The 17,710-nt window shown below is 42.3% G+C and overlaps 1 protein-coding gene across 2 annotated transcripts in view; it reads left to right on the top strand.

Moving 5' to 3' along the window:
• Nucleotides 1-17,710, top strand: part of SH3RF2 (SH3 domain containing ring finger 2) — a 119,377-nt gene that overhangs the window by 64,621 nt on the left and 37,046 nt on the right. For both annotated transcript variants that reach the window (XM_029942179.1, XM_029942178.1), the window contains exons 4-5: nucleotides 2,368-2,463; nucleotides 10,485-10,808. In XM_029942179.1, the coding sequence (XP_029798039.1) occupies nucleotides 2,368-2,463; nucleotides 10,485-10,808 (420 nt within the window). The remainder of the gene's footprint in view (nucleotides 1-2,367; nucleotides 2,464-10,484; nucleotides 10,809-17,710) is intronic.

Consider the following 17,710-nt stretch of genomic DNA (forward strand, 5'->3'; position numbering starts at 1 on the left):
AGTAGCTCAGGAAAGGTCTTTTCTTTTGTAAAACACTTTTATTCCACCACTACCAGAAATGAGATTTACTGCAGACTGCCTCAGACGAGGTAACCTTACTGTGTGCTATATTTTGAAATACTGGCCATTATTGTCTTGGCACCTCAGAGGGAGTCCTCTTTTTTTTTTTGTTTATTTATTTGTTTTGTGAGAGATAGAGAGGGAGAGTGTGCACACACATGCAGGAGATGGGCACAGAGAGAGAATCCCAAGCAGGCCCCGTGCTGGCCCATGAGATCAAGACCTGAGTCAAAATCGAGTCCGATGTTCAATCGACTGAGCCACCCAGGCACCCCACTCAGAGTGAGACCCTTAGGGAAGGTCATTCTGTAGCCCAAACTGCAAAATCTGTGTTTCAATTACACTTAGAGGAAGGGCAGTACAATCCCACAGATATTCATTGAGTATTTACTTTGTGCCAGGCACTAAATGCTAAGCTCTGGGGAAACTGCCGGAAGAGGCAGAGTCAGGAAGCATCATTTTCATTTTTGCCCCTCTGTGGGAATTTGCAAACTGGGACACTTACTCCACCTGCTTGTTCATTCATTGAGCTCATCCATGTGCCAAGCTGTCTGCTGGGAATAAAGTGATGAATCAGTGTCCCTACCTTCACAGAGCTGGCAGACGAGTGGAAAGAACACACATGTGACTGGAAAATTATGATAAGGGAATCAGAAGAAAGGATTTGAGCCACGCTGGAAGCTAGAAAAGGCTTAGACTACACTGGGAAATTTCATGGTCTTTCTAAACTCAGCATGTCCAAATTAAACCAAAGACCTTCCCTCCCAAAGCTGTTCTCTTCTTAGTGTTTTCTGTCTCAGTATATTGTACAATTTACTCATGCATTGACTTATTCGTGCATGCACACATTCATTTAAAAATTTATTAAATGACCACTAACTGGGAACCACTGTATTGGGTGCTAGGGACACAGAAAGGAACGGAACAGACACAGGCCCTGAACACATGGAGTTTATAGTCTCAGGGGGTAGACACAGGCATTGAAGAAATCATAACCTATAAATGTATAATTGTACATTTTGATAGGGGCAGAGAAAGCTAAGAAAAGTATAATGCAGTAACGAACTTAGATTTTGATTCATCTACATTGCTGAGGGGCATGGATCAGAAGGTCAGAGCAATCAGCGGATGGATAGTCAGATTTAGATTGATGAACAGGTACAGATATGGAAAGGAATTCCTGATATGGTATACAGTGAAAAGTCAGTGTGTCTTACATGACTTCTTTTGTATGAAATACAAACATAGTCAGAATGAGTATATATGCTAGGAGTCAGAATAGTAGTTACTTCCTGCCAGACAATGTCCAAGGACACAAAGGAGCCTTGTGGGTGCTGGAAATGCTCTATGTCTCTTGATCTGGATGGGGGTTTTGTAGGTACATGTTAGTTTTAATATTCATTAAGCTTTACATCTAAACTTTATGAACATTATAGTTCATATGTGTGTTGTGTGTGTGTGTTTTCAGCAAATTTTTTTTAAAAAATCAATGCATTTGTAAGTATACTGTATATGTTTTATCTTCATAGAGACAAATCTGGCTGGGAAATGTCCTAACTAGGGTGTTAACAATGGTTGTATATATATTGTGGTAGAATTCTTTGTTTTGCATACTATATTTTCAAATGTTTTTACAAGTCTTGATATAACTTTTTTAAATGTTTATTCATTTATCTTGAGAGAGAAAGGCAGAGGCGGGGGAGGGGCAGAGTGAGAGGGAGAGAGAGAATCCCAAGCAGCATCTGTGCTGTTGGCACAGAGCCCAGTGCAGGGCTTGATCCCACAAACCGTGAGATCGTGACCTGAGTCAAAATCAAGAGTTGGATGCTTAACCGACTAAACCACCCAGGCACCCCTATAACCTTTTATTAAGAAGAAATTTTTTAATAAAAACCACCTTATATATGATACATTAAAAATTGAATAGGTTCTGAAAAGTCTTCAAAATAAGAATGAAATTTATTCTTCCTTTTGGTAAGCTAAAAATCTATCTCCCTGTAGCTCCCATATTGATTTCTCCATCCAATGAATATAAATGAAAGCTCAGAATCTGCTAGGGATTGAAAATTAGAAACATTTCCAAATTTTCTGTTGGGTTCCATTGGTCCTCCAAATTACTTCCACTACTCTTGTGGTCTTGGTGGCCCAATACTGTCCTTTACGGAGGGAGATTTTAGAAATAAATTATGGAAGAGTTACATTTCTCATACCTTACACCATCTGGGAATCCAAGCTAATCTCCACCAAAGGCTTTTACCACTTGGAAACTGAGACTGAATGCTGACCATGAACCTGTCTTTCTTTCAGGACGATATCATCACCGTGATCAGCCGGGTGGATGAGAACTGGGCAGAAGGCAAGTTAGGGGATAAAGTCGGCATCTTCCCAATCTTGTTTGTAGAGGTACGTGAGCATCAAGTCTACATCTGACTCGGGCCCACTCAGAAATAGACATGTGCCATAGGGATGCCTGAGGGAAATTCTTTTTTGATACGAGTTTTATTGCAGAAGTAACTAAAGTCTCCAAAGGAAGGATGCCAAAGGATAACATCCAGTGCTGGCAAGAGCGTGGGGAAATGGGCCTTTTCATTCTGCTGATGGGAGTGTAAATTGTGCAGTGCCTCATACCCAAACTCAGAGAAACCCATGTTAATGACACTAAAAACCTACATCTCCTCTGATTCAGCAGTTAGACCAATCTAACAGTTTATTGTAAACATATATTCAAATAAGTACACAAAAATACATGTGTTCACCATCCATTGTGTGTAAAGGTGAAAAACCAGAAATAATCTAACTGGTTATAACTAATAGAATAATAACAGAATAAATAAATAAAAATAATCAACCATAGGATTTTGTTTTTTAAAACTATGGTGAGGAAAAAATATATATACCCATTAAACATAATGTTAAAGAATATTCAATATTTTTTAGTATTTGGCTTATTATAAGGAGATATTTATGATTTGTTGTTAAGGAAAGTAAAGTTTAATGGGCACAGAGTTTCGGATTTAGAAAGTGAAGTCCTAGAGATCTGTTTCACAACAATACGAACATCCTCAACACTGCTGAATCGTATGCTTTACAATGGTTGTTATGGTAAACTTTCTATTACATGTTTTTTTACCACAATAAACAAATGGGTCTCTATTAAACCAGCTTCATAAATATGTGTGTGTATAAATAGACAGAGGGCAGGAAGGATATGTACAAAAATATTAACAGTGGTGATCACCAGATAGTGAGATTCTAGGTAATTTTCATTTTCTTCTGCTGACCTGTATTTTGTAAATCTTCTGAAATGAGCATATATTACTTCTGGAGGTTTTTCTACTTTAAAAAAAAAAAAAAGAAGAAGAAGAAGAAGAAGAAGAAGAAGAAGAGGAGGAGGAGGAGGAGGAGGAAGGGGAAGGGGAAGCGGGAGAAGAAGGGGAAGGAGAAGGAGAAGAAGAAGAAGAAGAAGAGGAGGAGGAGGAGGAGGAGGAGGAAGAGGAAGAGGAAGAGGAAGAGGAAGAAGAAGAAGAAGAAGAAGAAGAAGAAGAAGGGCACATGCTAGCCTTTACCTGTTTCTCAAGTATAATACTATAACCTGGAGTTCCTAACCTCTCTATCCGGGAGCCTCACCCTAGCTTGAGGCAGGTTATTACATATTTAAGAGAGATTTCATTGTTTAACTGCATTAATTGGATGCTTACCAGGCATAAAGCATTAAAAGTGAGCAGTGGGGAGCTATGAGAGAAGTAAAAGCCATGTTTTCCACTCTCAAGGAAGGTAGGGTGAAAGCAGACCGGAGGCAGAGTTAGAGAATAGAGACCAGTTCTTTGATTCATAAGAGCCAAAGCAGGTTCTGAGCTTTCAAGGTTCTCTATAGCTCTTCTGACTCAATGCTGAAGGGATGAAAAATGGAAGGAAAGGATGGGGGATGGGTCCAGAGAGTCTGGGCATCTTATCATCTCTAGTCAACAGTATTCTCATTACCAGTCCTTTTTCTCTTGCTGAGGCCCCTTTCAGGCACACACACCCAATTCTCTCTACCTGTTCAAATTTCACTCATTTTATAAGGCTCAACTAGAAGCCTACTTTCTCCATAAAATTTCCAACTACTAGTTGAACACTCAATTATCTTTTTTCTCCAAACACCTGAGGCGTGTATTGGTTATACCTCCCAGGCTAGACTGACACAGAAATGCTCTGTTAAAAAAAAATAGCTTAACAAGTGAATGAAGAGAAAAAAATAGCTTAACAAATGAAGAGGAAAATAATAGAAAACAAACCATTCAGTGTGACACTGTCCTGTATTCATATATTTAATCACTCAACAATTTTTTCATTGAGTACCTGCTAAGTCAGGTCCTATGCTAAGTTCTAAAGAAACAGAGAGATATGGGTCCCTACTTTCAGGGACTGTAAAGTGAGACATTAATCAAGTAATTGTTAAGTGTGATGAATGATGCAAAGAATGAAGGGGAGGGACATAAAGGGAAAGGGAGGGAATGACGTGCAACTGACCTGGGAAGGGGGTTAGTGAATACCTTGCAAGCCAAGATCAGACAGATGGTTAGGAGTTATGTAGGTAAGCACAGAGGCAAGAGTGTTTTAGGGAGTGGAGAGAACATACACAAAAATCTGGCAGGTTGAGGAAGTGTACCCAGATGACCAAAAGAATAATAGAACTGGAGCTTAGAAAGCAAAACAATGACATGGTACACTAGGGAAGTGAGTGGGAGATGGGTCATTGAGGGCTTTATAAATCATCCAGTATTAGGATGAACGAGGTTATGCTATGGTAATAAACAGCCCCAAACTTCCAGTGGCTTAACAAGGAAAAACTTATTCTCACCCACATTACATGTTTGGCGCAAGAACAGTGAGAAGCTGTGCTCACATACTCACTCCAGAAACCCACAAGGAGGCTGGGCCACCTTGTAACTGCCGTGTGGAACTATGGACTTCCCCAGTCTTTATAGCAGGGGAGGAGTAAGGAAATGGAGCTGGATATCAGCAAATACCTCAGCTCAGAAGTGACACCTGTCACTCCACTCATTGCCCATCGGCCTGAACCAGTCACCTAGCCCCACCTGTCTTCCAGGCAGCTGAGAAATACACGGGAGCACAAGGACCATCGGAGAAGTATGCTGGTCTCTGCCATATCATAGGAAGTTTGGACTTGATCCAGAAGTCAGTAGACACTCTGAAAGATTTTAAGGGACACAGTAACTCCATCAGACTTGGGTTTCTTTTTTTTATGGTTTTTTTTTTTTTTTGAGAGAGCGAGCGAGAGAGAGAGCATGTATGAGCAAGCATGAGTTGGGGAGAGACAGAGAGAGAGGGAGACACAGAATCTGAAGCAGGCTCCAGGCTCTGAGCTGTCAGCACAGAGTCTGACACGGGGCTCAAACTCATGAACAATGAGATCATGACCTGAGCTGAAGTTAGATGCTTAATTGACTGAGCCACCCAGGTGCCCCCAGACCTGGTTTTCTTAAAAACTGCTCTTCTGGCTACATTGAGAAGAATAATTTGAGGAGGAGAGAATAAAAAGCAGAAATTATCAGTTAGGAGGCCGGTGCATGGCCCAGCTGGAAGATGACTATGACTTGGACCAGGAGATTAGAAACAAGCAGACAGATTCAAACACTATTTAGGATGGGGCGCCTTGGTAGCTCAGTTGGTTAATTAAGCATCCGGCTTCATCTCAGGTCATGATCTCACAGTTAGTGGGCTCAAGCCCAGCATCGGGCTCTGTGCTGGCAGATCAGAGCCTGGAGCTGCTTCAGATTCTGTGTCTCCCTCGCTCTCTGACCCTCCCCTGCTCGCACTGTGTCTGCCTCTCAAAAACAAATAAAAGACATAAAAAAAAAATTTTTTTTTTTAAACACTACTTAGGAGGTAGATCCACAGGGCTTGGAGGTTGACAGAAGTGAGGAACAGGGAGAAGGAATGGTCAAGAATGCATTCCCCACTTTCTGCTTTAGGCACCTAGGTTAACAGTAGAGCCACTATTAAAAAGGAAAATTACAGGGGCGCCTGGGTGGCTCAGTCGGTTAAGCCTCCGGCTTCGGCTCAGGTCAGATCTCACGGTTCGTGGGTTCGAGCCCCGCGTCGGGCTCTGTGCTGACAGCTAGCTCAGAGCCTGGGGCCTGCTTCAGATTCTGTATCTCCCTCTCTCTCTGACCCTCCCCTGCTCCAGCTGTCTCTCTCTGTCTCTCAAAAATAAATAAAAAGCATTAAAAAAATAAAAAATAAAAAAAAAAAAGGAAAATTACAGTGATGGGGAGAAAGTGGTTAAGTTTCCAAGGCCAGAGAGGAGCTACGATTAATACCAAGTTGGATACATAGGAGGTACTTAAATTTTTGCATTTTAGAGCTTGCATGGCCTCCTGCATAATTTCAAGAGGTTTCTCCACAGCTCTGGTGGGGCGGGGGAAGCACCATTGATTTTATTACCCATTTTTTGGTACTATTTTTTCCAAAACTTCTACATTTAATGATTATTCATTTGGACACTCTCCCCACCACTTCACCTCTAAAATTAGTGATTACGAGAACCCTCAAGATTATCATCAAACTAGCCATTGCTTCATTTGTTCTCCTAATTGCTAGGAGGGGGAAAGATAATCAAGTGGTTGCTCTAATCTGGAAACCTGATTTTCAAAAATTACTTGAAATCTAAATTGAGCTTTTTAAAGCAGTACTTAAATTTTGACTCCAGTCATTTCATTAAGACTAGCACTTGCTAAGAACTCTTTAAACAAGTTTTGAATTATCAGGGCTATGCAAAGCAGCTAAAAAGAAGGAAAGCTTTCTTGTAAGAGTGGCATGGGTTGTTTTTTTTCTTTTTTGCTAAACAGGATTTTTCTTGTTAATGTACGCCTTGACTTATTGAATTACACCTGAATAAAAAGGTGGTAATACAAACACTGAACGTATACCCTTTCTTCTCAGGACTCCTCCAGTGAGGCCTGCCCGGGGTGTGTGAACCTTGCTCAGCCCAATGAACCTCAAGGATATTGTTTCAAATGAGTGGGTACAAATTTAGGAGATGTGCAGTCCTTCCCCAACTGAGCTATTAATCACGTTGGCAGAGCAAAGGGCAGACCAAGAGTCACACGGAGCCCTTTGTCAATGTGGCTGATGAAAATGCTGAAGGTGGTGCTCACCAGGGGAAAGAACAATTAGGAAGCAGGAAAAAAAATTAGCTTATTTCATTGTAGCTGTGAATGACCATAAAGAACTTGACTCATTCAACTCAAAGAGTATATGTTGCCCTCTTACTAGGTCAACAATGGAGAGACAGGTGCTCTGGGGAATGCAGACATTGTTCCTAGTCACAGTGCCATCAGAGCTGTTATGTGCTTGTTTTTATTTGTATATGGCAAAAATTTACTTTTTTCAGGTCCACTACTATACATTTTGGTAAATACAGACAGTATACCTACACCACCATCAAGATATAGAATAGTTCCAGGGTACCTGGGTGGCTCCGTCAGTTAAGCATCTGACTTTGGCTCAGGTCATGGTCTCACAGTTCGTGAGCCTGAGCCCCATGCTGGGCTGTCTGATGTCAGTGCAGAATCTGCTTCAGATCTTCTCTTTCTGTCCCTCTCTGCACCCCACCCCTCTCAAAAATAAGCATTAAAAAAAAAGATCTAGAATAGTTTCACACCCCCCAAAAATACAACAGCATGCTGACTCTTTGCAGTCAGCGCCTTCCCTGACTCCCAATAGCAGATAATCACTGATCTGGTGTTTGCTCCTATACTTTTCCTTTTCCTGAATGTCACAGCAGTGGAATCCTGCAAAAGGTAGCCTTTGAGTCTGGCTTCCTTGACTTAGCACAAAGCAATGGAGATTCATCCATGTTGTTAGGTATATCAGCAGCTCTTCCCTTTTTATTGTTGAGCCGTATTCCACGGCATGGATGTTTGTCCATGCCCCAGGTGAAAGACAAAGCGATTGTTTCTAGTTGTTGGCAACTATAAGTAAAGAGGCCATAAACAGGTGCATGCCGATTTTTGAGGGGTAATAGGTTGTCATGTCTCTTCAGTAATTACCTAGGAGCGGGATGGCTGGGTCAGATGCTAAGTATGGGTTTAGCTTTGTAAGAAACTGCCATAGCATAGCATGAGCTTTTAAAAGCAAAAATCAGATTGTGTCACTCCTCTCCTAATCCTGCCAAAGGCTTCCTGTTACACTTAGAATAAACTTGAGCCTCCCAGGACCTTTGTGACCCGGCCCCTCCCTGTCGCTCTGGTCTTGTTACCACCTGCTCCTCACTCTCTCCATTCCAGCTTCTGTTTCTTTCTTGTCTTTTTCTCAAACAGAATGTTTTCTCCCCTCCTTAGGATCTTTTCACTTGATTATAATCCCTCTGCCTGGCATGTTCTTACCCCCATCTTTACACAGCTGGTTCTGTCTTGTCATCTGTGTCTCAGTTAAATGTCACCTTCTCACCCCTTAAGTCCTTGACCCACCCCCCATCTGAAGTAGGCACCTCCCCCAACCCATCTCTATCACATCAAAGCATTTACTTTTATCTGATATTTTCATGTTTGGTTGTCTGTTTGCTGGATGTGCCATTTATAAATCATCCCTTCTGGGCCACAGCTCTTTTATCTTTAAAGTGGACATAATAGGGGCACCCAGGTGGCTCAGTCGGTTAAGCATCTGACTTCAGCTCAGCTCATCATTTCACAGTCTATGAGTTCAAGCCCCGCGTCAGGCTCTGTGCTGACAGCTCAGAGCCTGGAGCCTGTCTTGAATTCTGTGTCTCCCCCTCTCTCTGCCCATCCCCAACTCACATCTGTCTCTCTGTCTCTGTCTCTAAGATAAACATAAAAATAAATAAATAAATAAATAAATAAAGTGAACATAATAGGGGTATCAGGGTGGCTCAGTCAGTTAAGGGGCCGACTTCAGCTCAGGTCATGGTCTCACAGTTTGTGAGTTCGAGCCCTCCATTGAGCTCTGTGCTGACAGCTCCGAGTCTGGTGCCTGCTTCAGATTCTATGTCTCCATTTCTCTCTCTGTCCCTCCCCGACTCACGCTCTCTCTCCTTCAAAAAAAATATAAACATTATTAAAAAGGGTTTAATAAAAAGTTTTTTTAATAAAGAAAATAAACTGGACATAATAATACCCCTTCTCCCTACTCAATGATTTTCTTTTTCACAATATTACAAGCTTTGTGAGGTAGGAACTGCATCTTCTTTAAAAATTTTCTATCTTGGGGGGTGCATGGGTGGCTCAGTCAGGTGAACATCTGACTTCAGCTGAGGTGATGAACTCATGATTCATAAGTTTGAGTCTTGCCTGGGACTGGCTGCTGTCAGTACACAGCCCACTGTGGATCCTCTGTCCCCTTCTCTCTCTGCACCTCCTCCCCCCACTCAAAAATAAGTAAACATTTAAAAATAAAATAAAATTTTCTATCTTGACTATTTTTAACCCTATGCACATTGTCATTAAAAAGTTCTTAAATAGGCAAATTCCTTTATAGTTGAATCTCTAAAGTAGAATGAGACACATGGCTTTGGAGAACAACTCTGTCCACCTACTTCAGCCTTCCAAAAGAAATTAACTCAAAATATAACACAGCCGGAGGCTCTGCTAGACCCAGCTAGATTGGCAGATACTAGCCTGTCAGATCTGGCTTTTACATTTTCAGGAATTTTGCTAGCTGGTCGTTAAACCATTGGTAGATATTTACACCAAAGAAATTGGGAAACTCTACAAATCAGGGCTTGCACTTTTCTTTTTTCTTTGCTTTTCTTTCTCCATACACCAGCATATTGCAGACTAAGAGGCATGAAAGAAAGGCGAGGAGTTGAAAGAGTTTAAAGGAAGTAATGAAAGTAGCATAAAGATTCAAAGTCCCAAATACATTTACATTATGGTTCAAATGCTTATAAAATGGGAAGACCTGAGCAAGTCCATGCACATGGGATTCCACCAGGACTCACTGAACATCCACTGTGGGATAGGGCCAAGCCGAACATGTACAGGCTTGCTGCTATCAGGTAGCTAACAGTCCAGTGGGGGGAAGAAAGGAAATGACCACAGCGTGGTGTATAAAGTACCACAGTAGAAAAGCACAGAAGCTGCAGCCCATGCAGTGGCATTCAGGAGCAGCTGAAGGAGGAAAAGGGTAGGGGCATGCCTGGGAAAAATGCATAAAGGAAGAGTGCTCACAATCAGGGAAGAGTATCATGGCTTATTTTTTAACCCCCGCTGACCTCACTGAGGAAAAGTAGTACCTACTTTGCAAGAGAGTTGTCAGAATTTATTGATATAGCCAAGTAGTGGGACATATTGATCAAAGGAGGAAGATGCATCGGAACTGGTTTCAGACTAGCCTGGGTAGGACTTAGCCACTCACACCAGATCAGGAAGACTAACCTCTCATGGACCTTCTATTTTCAGCCCAACCTCACTGCAAGACACCTCTTAGAGAAGAACAAAGGTCGTCAGTCGGCCCGCACAAAGAGCCTGACCCTGGTGCCCTCATCTTCCCAAGGCAAAGCAGCCAACACGCCCACCCTCCACAGGGGCCCTGGGTCCAGGAGGAAGGGGCCCGGGCAGTTCTCCATCACAACAGCCTTGAACACTCTCAACAGGATGGTCCATGCTCCCTCGGGGCGCCCCATGGTGGAGATCAGCACCCCAGTGCTCATCAGCTCCAGCAACCCCTCTGTGATCAGCCAGCACATGGAGAAAGGAGACATTCCTCCCAGCTCCGTGGGACAGGTAGGACATAAATGCCGGGGACCAGAGCACCTTGGGGTTAGGCAGGGGATGCAAGCCATGTCATATGCAATATTAGATATTTAGTACCTTCTAAGCATCCATAATGTATTAATAATGACTAATGTCATGTGTATTATGTGTCAGAGCTGTAGATACATGATCCCACGTCATCCTTGAAAGAGCTTCTTGAGTTAGGGTAGTATTATTGTTCTCCTCATTTTATAGATAAAGAAAACTGAGGCCAAGAGGAGTTAAACAACTTGCCAGATCATCATACACTGTGCTTTCCCATACTGAGAGCCGTGACGTAGTTCCTGCCCCTTAAAGAACTTCTCTTCCCACGAGATAACGGCACCCATTTTCTAGAGAGGGTTTTAGCATCACGATTAGAGATTCACTGTTCTGTTCCATCCTCTGGCAATGTCTTAGGCATCATGTGGAAAGGAAGGAAAAGAGGGAAGGAGAAACTGTGGGTTACTGTGTTTTCAGGACTGGCTACATAATTTGCAGGGCCCAGTGAAATGTGAAAATGCAGGCCCCTTGCTCAAAAGTGATTAGGAATTTTGATACGGCAACAGCAGAGCTTTAAACCAAGTGAAGAGCCCCTCCCACCTGGGTGGCTCAGTCAGTTGAGCATCTGGTTTCGGTTCAGGTCATGATCTCATGGCTCATGGGTTCGAGCCCCCCATTAGGCTCTGTGCTAACCTCTAGCTCAGAGCCTGGAGCCTGCTTCAGATTCTGTGCCTCCCTCTCTCTCTGACCCTCCCCTGCTCGCACTGCCTCTCTCTGTCTCTCAAAATAAATAAAAGGCATTTTTAAAAAGCGAGAAAAAAAATAAATAAATAAGAAAAGAAAAAGAGCCCTTCCCAATACAGAGCCCCATGTGACTCTACATGTCACACACACATGTGCGAAGCCAACCCTGCATGTTTTCATATGAGTACCTAGTAAGATAATACAAGTAAAGTGCTCAGTGCACATGCTAAGCCCCCAATAAGCATTAGCTCTTAATACTATTATTATTCAGCCCAATCAGTGAATTGCCAAATGAAGGGAGACACGCCACAGGGCAACTGCGGGAATCCAGAGGCAGAAGTACTTCTAACAGCATGTGGCTAGTTAGGTTGGAGGGGACTTTGAACGACGAAGGACGGCAGGAGTGAGGCGAAGTAATTAAGAACAGCCGCATGTTGGGGATTCTGCTGAAAACACTCTTTGGAACCGGGCAGGTAGCAGCTTGAAAGGACAAACTTCAACTTGCACGGATGTATTTTTTTAAAGCCATAAATCTTGTTTTTAAACATGAATCTCTACCTTAGGATTAAAGGATTTAATTGGACTCTAATCCATTTTTAACAAGACAAGGAGGAGGAGAAAGTCAAGGGCTTCTCAAAGACCTGTGTGCTGGTCTAAAATGAAAACAATCACCATCTACAACATTTCTATCTTATACCACTGTCTGGATCTCCAAGAGGCTGGCTGTTCATGTGCCTCAGCCCACTGCCTACACTACACATGCGGGCGTGCGCACGCGCGCGCGCACACACACACACACACACACACACACACACACACACATACATTTTCCCCTCCACGTACTCTCTCCTTACATAAAGAAACCATCAAGTTCCCTTCCTACACACACATTCCAAATGCTTTTTTATAAGTACATACATGCTTTGTGCTTAGAGTTCTCCCTCCACCGCTCTCTCTCTCTCTCTCTCTCCTTCCCTTCCTCCCTCCCTCTCTCTCTTTCTCACATGAGGGGCCTGGTGACTCACTATTAAGCCAAAGACTAACAGAATTCTTCTAAAGCCATTTTTATAGAGATAGACAGATAGATAGCTAGATATTTACAAAGTACAGCCCACACTCAGGAGATCTAAGCATGCTCACTCAGCTGTAAGTTGGTTTCCCAAGAGATTTAACCAAGAGTCACTTTTCATGTGCCTTTTAAATTCTTCTTTCCAGTCATTTACCTCATCCACAGAGAGGCAAGAGCAGAGTGGAAAATCCTAGTAGAACTTAAAATAAATAGTACTTTTAAATTTTTAATTAAAACATATAAAGTAAAATACTGTTTCTTCCTAGTTTTCACAGATGGTGAGAATTCCAAAATTTTGCATCTGTATACCCTATTCCCAGGGAACCTTTGCACAGTCCTGATAGCCTTTCTCAATTCAGATGCCTGTGGATCATAAGTGTTTCTACATGTTTGCCCAAGTGTTGTTAAAAACACTCCCATAGTTCATGTAATTAGTAAACAATGAGAGCCTGGATTAATCCTAGAATTGTCTGATTCTAGAACACACACTCTTGTCACTACACTATGCCATCAACAGAGACCTCATCGGGCAACACTGTCATGTCAGTGGAGTTCATATTTGATGTCTGTAGCCTCTATTCTCTCAGACTCATCACCTGACTCCCTTTAGACATCCAGGCCCTCCAGCATTCTCTTCACCGCCTACCCCATTCTCCAGTAAAGAATTTGCCCTAAGTCTTTTACACCTAAACGTTTTTGTTTACTATCATTTTGTTCTTTTATGAACTACCAACTCTGTTCATTGTATATGCTGCTGAAGGCATCAAGAGTAAGCTCTCACCATCAAGGAACACTTCTGGCAGCGCCACAAAAAATAAATGACTGCCTACAGTGGAGTTAGGACTTCCTAACATGGGTTGAGGACCTGATGGCACCCTCACTGCCATAAGCAGTACAGAGACTCAGAATTTAACAACACAGAACTGTAGACTCAGAAAGTCAGCTCCTTTCCAATTTTCTCCAAGCCCGTCGATGATATCAAGAAGGTCCCAATTTGGTGCTTGCTAATCCGCCTCTGTAAGGAGGAGAGAGCGAGGCTTGGGGTCCAGGGCTTCAAGCAAGCTCTTACCCATCTCTGAACTGAGTAACACTGTATGTTTTTATTATGCGGTCTGATGGTTATCTTCCATATATTATAAATGATACCAGTTTTATGTTCACAGAGGTATATGAAAAGAGAAGCCAGAGCAAGGAATTTTGTTTTCCTGTTGTCATTGTATCTTCTCACCTGTGGGAAACCACATGACACACTTGGCAAAATGTCAAGAAATGGCCTCAAAGATGAACTTTGCACTAAATACAAGTGTACTTGAAAACAATTCATGAGGAGACCTGAAGAGGCTCAGTAGATTCCCTGGGAAATTGTGGCAAGGAGGTTAAAATAGGAGGTCTGGAACACATACAGTGGCCTCTGGGAGAGTCCTGAAGATGATCTCAAGGTCTGCACTGAGAGGGGAGGCCTTAGGAGGAGAAAGTCAACTGCAGGGGGCATGCATTAGAAAGATGTCCTTGAGCAGTGAAAGTCGACGGCCAGGCCCACCCTAGAGACTGTAAAGTTCACTTGTTCATGATGTGGAGGGTGCCTGCCCCCTGTCTCCCACACTTCCAGAACAACAAGGCATTCTTGTTTTCTCTAACGCCAGGCTTCCTAAGAGGTTCTGCTCCCTACATATACCCTCTACCTCCCATCCTGCCCTGCCACCTCCCTAGTAATCCCCAGAACCCCCTCCTTCAGCCTGCCGTTCCTCCTGAATCACAGATGCACATTAGTGGAACTGCTGGGTAACTAGAAAGCCTGTCATCATTCCAGAGTTTTCTCTTTCCTTCACCTCTTACATCAGTTAGTCAGCAAGCTCATTTTCCCAACTGAGTGGTCATGTCCATTCCATCTCAGTGCCTTCCTTTGGTCCTCATCTCTTGACTAGACTATTGCTTCAGTCTCCTCCCTGGTCTCCCAGAGCTCATGCTCAATCACTACACCTCACCCTATGCACCCCTTCCTCCCATGCATTCTTCCAGTTGTGGACTCTGCCGCAATGTCTTGAAAGCCCAATCCATTAAGCTGCTTCTCCTGCCCAAACTGCCAGTGGAAGTGATACCTGCTGTTTATTGAATGGGCACTAAAAGCTAGAATCTATAATGATGACTTACAGACATTATGACTATCCTCACACTATTCATAGTAGGCACTGGTATGCCCATTTTACCAAATAGGAAAATTCAGGGACAAAATATTAGTAGTTTGTTCAAAGTCTCAAAATTAGAAACAGGATTTGAGGACAGACTACTGTTTATTTATTTATTTTGAGAGAGAGAGAGAAAGAGAGCATGTGCAGGGGAGGACATAGAAATAATCCCAAGCAGGCTCTGCACTGTCAGCACAGAGCCCAATGGAGGGCTTGAGCCCACCAGCAGTGAGGCCATGACCTGACCCGACTGCTCAACCGACTGAGCCACCCAGGCGGCCTGATCTACTTGACATTTTTAAGCACAGTATGTATATTCTAGGCCACCCCTCTGCTTTTTGTCCTTGTACCGGTATGGTGCCTGCATTATTATGGACAATGAACAAAAGGCTGTTTCTCTTGGAATTTATTTTTGGTGCATTCACCTGTCACAATCTTAATCACACCCCAAACCCATATATGCATCTCTTCTTCAAGGAACCTCTTGCCAGGTCTCCCCTGCAAAGTAATACTCCCCTTGTGTTCACAGCACACTGTTTATACTCAAGTTATAACACATTCTTCTTCGTACCATCAATACCCCATGTATATCCTATCACCATGCTCACTAAGATTGAATACTTCTTAAGCGCACAGATGGTGTTTTATTCTCTTATGTTACAGTTGACTTTCCAAAACCCCAGTAAAGGTTTCTAATAACACATTTTGCCTCAAGAGTTAAAAACAAAGTCAGGGACCTCTGACTTTTTAAAATAATCACCAATCCCCGTCCCTACTTCTCATTACCCAAAAAACAAAAGAAATAAGAAAGAGAGGAAAAAGGCAGATCACTGATGTGTGATTCCATTCCCCATACATCTTCAATCCCATTGATAATGACAAGTCCAAGCATGCTTCCTGGGCTCCTGGAGAGATGAGCTGTCACACAACTTGGGGAATTCTGAATTCTGTAAAGCTGTCTTTTCTTTAAATCCTATATTTGAAATAATCTGAATAAAGTAACTTTCAGCATCTTGAACCACAAGTCTAGACCCCCTCCCTTTGTCTTTCATGGGAGTTTCTCCACCCAACTTCATGGTACTCAGGACTACCAGGAAAGATGGCGTTTACTTAGTGTTAAGACCATTTCTTTCCGTGGGACACCATCTCAGGGCTAACTGATGCTTAAGATTCTAGCTAACCCTGCTTCTAAGGTAATTTACAGAAATAGATATAGCCTATGCTTATAGTCTTATGTTAATATCTCCTGATATAAATTTTCCATCCTTACAATTTTCACTCAACAAATCCCTACTTATAAATTAAGTTATCCTAACACTGGTGAACTGAAGGAATGGTCCCTAAGGGTTGCGGGTAAAAAGTGGAAGGCTCCATTTAATAGATACCTGCCCCATCAAACCATTTGGTTCCATGTCATCTTTATCTGCCCCAAAGTGCCTTGTGTGGAACCTAATAGGTGCTTGGAAATTGTTAAACTTTCAAGAGTATACCCCTGGCTGGAGACAGCCCCTTAAACTGTTCTCATAGATTATCAGTAATGCCTTAGCAGGAGTTCCTGGTGGATGTGTGAAAGCAAAAACAGGACACAGGTTAAGACGACACAGTGCCTACTGCCCTCTACTGTGCCAGATCCCACCCCCCAACCAGGGAAAGAACTATCAGGAGCCACCTAGACAAGCAGTGTTTTGTGCAGGAGAAATCCCTCTGGCCTTGGACCCAAAAGCCTCCTTCCCATTGCAATGGTGAAACTGTGCGAGAGTCAGTAGCCACTATGAGCTTAGGGGCCCATCAGAAATAGGAATAACCTTGACCTTGAAAGGTTGTTGGGAAAATCAGAAGATGCAAAGGGGATATTAAGTGCTTGGCTAGCATTTGGAGTTTTGTGATTATTGTTAAAATTTTTAGCCATCACATCACAATTTCTTAGTCGGTTGCTAGATTTCTCTTCAATCACTATGCTGTACATTTTTTTTAACTTTTTTATAAGAAAATCTTAAACGTGTAAAAAGAAGGAAGACTGTAATAAACCCTCATATACATAACACCAAGTCTCGGTAATTATCCACCCATGGGCTAGTCTTATTTCAGTTATATCCCCACTCATGAACCTGCTCCCCAACTGGGTTGTTTTGAAGAAAAGCTCAGACATCCTATTACTTCATCCACATATATCTCAATGTCTCTCTGCAAATTTTAGTATTTTTTTTCTAAGAGTTTAATATCACCATGATCCCACTATTGCACATTAGAAAATGGGCAATGATTTCTTTTTTTATCTTTATTTGCTTATTTTTGAGAGCACTTGCCCTAATTTATTTGGTGTTCAAATGTCCATATTTGCCTTATAAATGTTTTTTTTTTACAATTGGCTTGTTAAAATGGCATCCAAATGAGGTAAACACTTGGAATTGGGTTGATATGGCTTTTAGATTTTATTCCACAAGCTCCCTCTCTCTCCTTGTCTTGTCCTTTGCCATGAATATGTTACAGAGGCCAAGTCATTTGTCTTATTGGATTTTTGCATTCTGGGTAATACCACTTGCCTCTTTGCAGCACTGTTTAACACATGCCTCTCTCCCCTGTGCTTTCTGTAAACTGGTAGTTAGATCTTGAGGCTTAACCAGCTTCAGACTTGATTTTGGCAAGAATACCTCATCGACAGTGCTAAATACTTTTTTTGTGGCTTTGTCTAATTTTGTTTAAGTGCACAATTCATTGGCTTTTAATATATTCACAGGGTGATATATCCATTATCCTAATTTAAAACATCTTCATTCTTCCAAAAAGAAACCCCACACCTCTTATCCATCACCCCCATGCTCCTCATTTCCCTCCACCCCCTCCTCCGCCGCAGGCAACACCAACTATTTTATGTATCTATAGATTTGCCT

This window comes from Suricata suricatta, chromosome 6 (genome assembly GCF_006229205.1).
Source record: "Suricata suricatta isolate VVHF042 chromosome 6, meerkat_22Aug2017_6uvM2_HiC, whole genome shotgun sequence".
NCBI lineage: Eukaryota > Metazoa > Chordata > Mammalia > Carnivora > Herpestidae > Suricata > Suricata suricatta.